The 6408-nt window shown below is 36.1% G+C and overlaps 1 protein-coding gene across 1 annotated transcript; it reads right to left on the bottom strand.

Annotated features, from left to right (window-relative positions):
* Positions 1 to 2081: 2081 nt before the first annotated feature.
* LOC141675025 (receptor-like protein EIX2) lies at positions 2082 to 5863 on the bottom strand. Its single transcript, XM_074481732.1, has one exon. The coding sequence runs from the start codon at positions 5576 to 5578 to the stop codon at positions 2321 to 2323; it is 3258 nt and encodes a 1085-aa protein (XP_074337833.1). The 5' UTR covers positions 5579 to 5863; the 3' UTR covers positions 2082 to 2320.
* Between the last annotated feature and the right edge of the window lie 545 nt (positions 5864 to 6408).

The following is a 6408-nucleotide window of genomic DNA, read 5'->3' as shown; positions in this document are numbered from 1 at the left end:
AGCTGGTGGAGGCTTTTCTTAAACAAAAGAGCCCCTCCTTCTAGCGTCAAATGATAATTCTCCTTGCACACTCTACCAAAATTACCCTCTTCCGTTGATATTTTGACGGAGATATTGTGTAATTGTTAGTAGGAATCTGCAAAATTATGCCCGACTGGGGGTGGTGGCCGTCAAACACCTTCGGCATAAAAGTAAGTAATTGGTGGTGGAGAATAACAAGAAATAATAATCGAAAATAAATGCTTGGTGTCTGAGTATTATTTTGTCTGCGTGATATGAATGCTAAAGTGGTGAGAGTAAATGTAAGAATCACAAATATGTGAGAATTTAAGGATATGCATTTGTGTAACTTACTTTGGTATTTATAATGTTTGGTGTTACCTCCTAGTCCACAGGTTTGCTCCTTTCTTGGTGACAGTCATGACATGATGACATGTCTCTTTTTATGACTTGTTGTCATACTAACTACATCCGTGAAAGCTTTCTCTTGTCTGTGAGTACTAAACAATGGAATGACCTTAGTCCAAGAGATAATAGTCTGCTGGCACAAAGGTAACATCCTTGACCCGAAAGATGGTACGGTGAGGGAGGAGGGTATCATTGGTCTGGGAGGTAAAATATTACCTTAGTGTACACTTATTAGTCAACTTTATAAATATAATAGATTGCTCACTGAGAGTCTTGGGACATGGTTTTACATGAATAGTAAAGAGGTGGATTTAAGTCGGGTATTATCACATACACGCAGGGGTGGCCTTGACCACATATCCTTTGATGTAGGGATGCACACAGAGGGGTGGTCTTGACCCTAGGCCGATCAGTATTGTGCCTAGGGTTCCCAAATATTTTATAAGAAATTGGTGAAAATTTTATTTCTATAAATTTGATTGATTTTTTTGTATCAAAAAGTGTAAGACGTATTATATTGAAATCGCTATTTTGTTGTTTCTCTTATCAGTGTATTTATAATTTTGACAAATATTTTGTACTTAATTTTTTAATATACAAGGCCCCTTAATTGGAATTTTCCTAAACCCCTCAATTTTTAGGACCGGAGCTACATACACATTTCAATGACCATTATTTATAATATATTCTTCAAAACGACTATCTTAGGTTGATTCAGAGAATCTCAAAGGATTTATGAGAGAGAAATGTCTCAAATATCACTTATTGAAAATGTAATTCCAAATCTCTCTTTAAAACGGGGAGATTGTCTAACATTTATAAAATACGATCAAAACATAATTTAATACGATGTTTATGTTGAAAATATCATTAAACTCATATGTTATGTGAAAATGCAACTTCAAGTTGTGTTTCCCTCAAAAAAATAAAAATTAAAATTCTAAAAACTCCTCACGAAATGGCATTCTTCAACATGATTTTAGGGGGTATTTTTTCATATTGTCACATATGAGGTATCTGTCTCAAAATAGTTATTTTTGGGTCTATTTTTAAAAAGAGAAAAATGAACCTAAGTACATATTTTAGTGAAATTATATGATTATTCATTGTGTTTTTAATAGTAGAGTTTTAATTTTTATCAAATCATATAATTATAAAAATACCTCTCTGCATTCGCACTAAAATTATATAATCATATAATTAGCTAGTGCACCTAATGCCGTTGTATTGTGTAGTTTGCACTTGTAAATTGGTTACCTTGATTAGATGATTAGGCCATGGATTGGTATTCAGTTTTAGGACCCCAGAAATGTTCTCTCTTTTTTTTTTGTTAACGACGTTTTGTAAGAATCAACCAATACTTAGGTATCAGTTGGTATGGATTTGTATCTGTTTTGTAAGAAAAGATCAAATAACCAATACTTAAGCTCTGTGTTTATTTGAGCACGGTTGGATAGCTCAAGTGGTAAAGGGCTTATCCTCTGTCGTCCCAGATCCGGGTTCGATCCTGGCTCACCCCGAGAATTGTTGAGAACAGATACTCATTTGTAAGGCTACTCTGTGTTTATTTACGCTAAACACGTTCTTATTAAAATAAAATTTGGAAACATGACCATATTTAAAATATAAGAGTATTAGTTTATGTTTCAAGTACGTAGTCATAAAGATAACAAAATGTAAACAGGTCCATGCCTAAAACATTGACATGAAACAAAAATGTATTGACAATCATACAAATTAACCATCTTGTTTTGTGATAGCTAGGATGAGACCCAGCAATTTCTTCAATGTAATTTGATGATTCAAAGAATGGGTGAAAAAACAAAAGCTTAAAGCAATGATTTTAATAAACATTAGTCGGGAAGATTTTCGGTATTTGCATCACCATACAACAGATCATCTACTTGAAGCCTTAAACATTCCTTCGCTTCAAATTGTTTTTTAAGTTGTCCAGAAACAGGAAATATGCACGTCTCCAACGACGGTGTAGCACTAAAGTTCCAATGATCCCCCAAAAAGTAGTGCTAAAACCTAGCACTGCACTTATATAGAGCCACCTCTCATATTCACTATTGTCTTCATCAACTTCATACTCGGTGGATGAAGGCGGGAAGTGACCAACTGGTTCATCTCCGGGACATTTGTTCGTCAGTGGTTTACCACAGAGTCCAATGTTCCCCTCATATGTGGAAAGATTGAATCCTTGGAGTTGAGTACCAGATGGAATTCTTCCCGAGAAATTATTGTTTGAGAGATCTAAAACTGCAAGAAAATTTAATCCGTTCATGCTCCGAGGAATTTCACCTGAAAATTTGTTTGTGGACAAGTCTATGAATTCTAAAAGCTTCAATTGGCCAATTTCCAGCGGAACATGCCCGTAAAAACTATTTCCTGACAAGTTCAATCCCCTGAGTTCTTGAAGTCTGCCTATCTCTTTGGGAATTTCTCCGGTAAGTTCATTGGTTGACAGATCAATCATCTTCAGATATGCAAAATTTCTTCCAAAAGCAAGTTCCTGCCCTTTCCATCTTGCCAAAACATCATCAGTATAACTATCAAAGAGTGAATCTGGACTTAATACTTCTGGATCTTGAAATGAATAGATATGCTCATCAACTTCAGTTCCTTTCTGGATCATGGCTGTAAAATTACCAAAGCATGGAGGAATAATTCCAGAAATTCTGTTAATGGACATGTCTAGGAAATAAAGATTGGACAGACGACATATTTCATAAGGTATGCTTCCGGAAAATCTGTTAGATTTTAAAATTAGAGCATACAACTGTGGTAGGCCTTCCCCTATCCATGGTGGTAATCTTCCTGATAGCTTATTTAACCCAAAATCTACAAACTCAAGGTAGCTGCAGTTTGTCAGAGATGCAGGCAATTCACCGTAGAGCATATTGTTCCGCAAAATCAGTGCTCGGAGAGATTCAAGTTGTCCTATTGACGTAGGAATTTTACCAGAAAGATTGTTGTATCCTAGGTTAAGAAAGGCTAGGCCTCTAAAATGTGTCCAATTATCAGGAAGTGCACCAGACAACTGGTTATGTGAGAAATCAACAAACCTTATATAAAAGCCTTCAAAATGAGACAAGGAAAGGAGTGTTCCTGAAAACTTGTTTTGAGATAAGTTTATTCTTACACAATCTTCAGACATTGGTGGCAGTGGTCCTTCAAAATAATTTGAACTCAGATCTATGTCTTGAACATTAAGAAGTTTGGAAGAAATCTTGCCTCTAATTTTGTTGGAAGAGAGATTTAAATGTTTTATGCTTGAAAGGTTCCAGAACCAGATAGGGATAGTATCTGAAATTTGGCTGTTAGAGATGTCAAGATGATCAATAGATTCCTGATTTTGAATCCAGTTAGGGAAGTTTGGCCCTAACTTGCATGACGCCAAAGAAAGTTCCCTAAGTTTAAAAGGAGGACGCCATTTGATACCCAAGTCAAACATCAGCAAATTAGATGATGTATTTAAATACTCCAAGCTGGAAAGATTGGACAAATGCGCTTCAGAGATCGTACTGCGGATGGAGTTTTTTGCAAGGTTCAGCTCTACAAGACTGGATAGTAGTCCGGTTGACTGAGTTTCCCATTCTGTAAGTTTATTCTCACCAAGTCTCAATACTTGCAAAGATGAACATCCAGTAAAATCAGGAAGACTCCCGGAAAACTCATTCCTAGAAAGATTCAAAACTATTAAGGATGAAAACCCTGTAAAATCTGGTAAGGAGCCTCTAAGACGGTTATTGGACAAATCCAAGAATTTAAGCTCTGAATGGTTTTCAAAAACTGTTGGTAGATATCCATTTAAGTGATTGAAGCTGACTTGTACTTTTGTGAGGGATGAAAGTAGTGAAATATCAGGCAGTGAACCAGTAAGTTGGTTTTCAGATAACCACAATTCTTGCAAAAGAGGAAAAGTTCCAGATAAAAGATCTTCAAGGTTCCCAGTAAAGTTATTGGAACTAAAATCTACTACGTTCAGTTTGGATAAATTGTGAATGGATTTTGGAAGCACGCCATTAAGGTGATTTGCAGAGATATCCAAATATGTCAGATCATTCAGATGACCAAACGACTCCGGAATTGGACCATTCAATAGGTTGTGGCCAAGATTCAGGCGAGTCAGAGCAGTCATATAACCAAACGACTCTGGAATTCTACCTTCTAACATGTTAATACCCAGGTCAAGTTCTACCAGACTGCCATTGAATTGGAGCAACCAATAAAAAATGGAGGAATTGAAGTTATTTCCTCGAAGAACAAGGGTAGAAATAGAGGAAGAAATTTTTCCTAAAGAAGATGGAACCGAAAGATTGCAGTAATTTAGACGCAGAACTGATATCAAAGGGAGCCTCTGAATAAAGCTCACCCAAACACTGGAATGATCGATACTGATATAACTCAAATCAAGGTGTGTCAAAGAAGATAGATTGTACAACCACCCAAAGTTCCCACTTGGGGTCCCCAAGCCATCATTATAATTAGCAAGATCAAGATGCTGCAACTCGGAGAGGTTCCCCAACTCATGTGGAATATCTCCTGTAAACATATTGTAGGAAAGATCAAGGTATCTTAACTTGTTGAGTGAGCTAATAAACTTTGGGATAGGAACATTAGAAAAAATATCTTTACTAAAGCTGAGATCCAGATGCTGCAAGTTGGTGAGGTTTCCAATTTGATAGGGAAATGATTTCCCTTTCCAAGTATCTGTTTGAGTATTTGAAAGGTCAAGGTGAACTAACTTTGTGAGAGAACCAATGAATTTGGGAATCCCTGTCAGAGAATTGCTACTGAGGTCCAAGTACTTGAGATATGATAAATGAAGCAACGAAGGACCGATACTAACATATGTTGTATAACCCGCGCTATCATAATGGTAAGATGGATAAAGAAGAGAAGAAAGATAAAGGTGAGTTACATGACCTGTGCGATTATCGCAGCCAACACCTTCCCATTTGCAGCAATCTTCTTCTTTGTTCCATGAAGGAAGAAGATTATGCATGTCTGCAATACCAAGGCCTTGTTTAAACACCAGCAGAGCTGTTGTCTCTGTCTCAATGCACCTCGTCAAGTTGTCATCATCGAATGCAAAAGATGATGTATTCATGCATAACAGGAAAAGGAAAACTAATACTACATGCATAAGGGGAGCTGCATTCATTATGATGGTAAGTTTGAAATGAAAGAAAATGAATCACAAGAAATACACATAAACCAAGTGTATATAGGAATCAGTGTTTGACATAATCAACTGTTGAAGTATTCTCAGACATTCATGATGGTCTACTTAACGGTTGAGAAGACTTGGGGGTCAATTTTGAAGTAAACCAAAGCTATCTTCTCACTAGATAATCAAGAAATACCGTGTCTGTTAAGTCTCTCTTTTCTTTTTTCTTTCCAAAACGTGTTAGGACAAGTCCCCTTAATATACACAACATAAAGAAGACTGATGTATGACATGACCAAGTTATTAATCCAAGTATAATGCTTTTTATGGTTAGGCGTGGATATTCGAAAATCTTTACTCTTAATCCCTTCATGTTGAATGTCATTGGGAAAACAATAGTGATCCTCCAGACTCGTCTCAGTATATTTTAAAGCTTCATCGTGGTTATTGATATCATGCAAAAATCCAACCTTCTGATTTCACTTCCTCTCAACTTTTAATCTCTAACTGAATTGAATAACATTCCCATTTCAGCAGCTTCTACCACATATTCAATTTCGGAATCCTCATACTCTAGCTTACGGGCTGTAACTTCCCCAGAAAAAATATATATGTTATCCTTTCTTCGTGTTGAGGTTTTTTTAAGAATTTTATAAAAAAAAATAGGCATTTGACTAATAAAATAGGGCTAATTCAAACATAATAAGATGGAAAAATCTTTTTAAAACAATAAAGTTAGCACTCTTCAATGTCATAGTTGGTGTAATCAAAGAAGCATGGTCAAATATGCCCCTCTTCAAACTACTTTGTTTTCAATGACAAGA

The sequence above is a fragment of the Apium graveolens genome, chromosome 7 (genome assembly GCF_009905375.1).
Source record: "Apium graveolens cultivar Ventura chromosome 7, ASM990537v1, whole genome shotgun sequence".
In the NCBI taxonomy this organism is placed as follows: domain Eukaryota; kingdom Viridiplantae; phylum Streptophyta; class Magnoliopsida; order Apiales; family Apiaceae; genus Apium; species Apium graveolens.
This window is presented reverse-complemented; position numbering and strand designations above follow the sequence as displayed.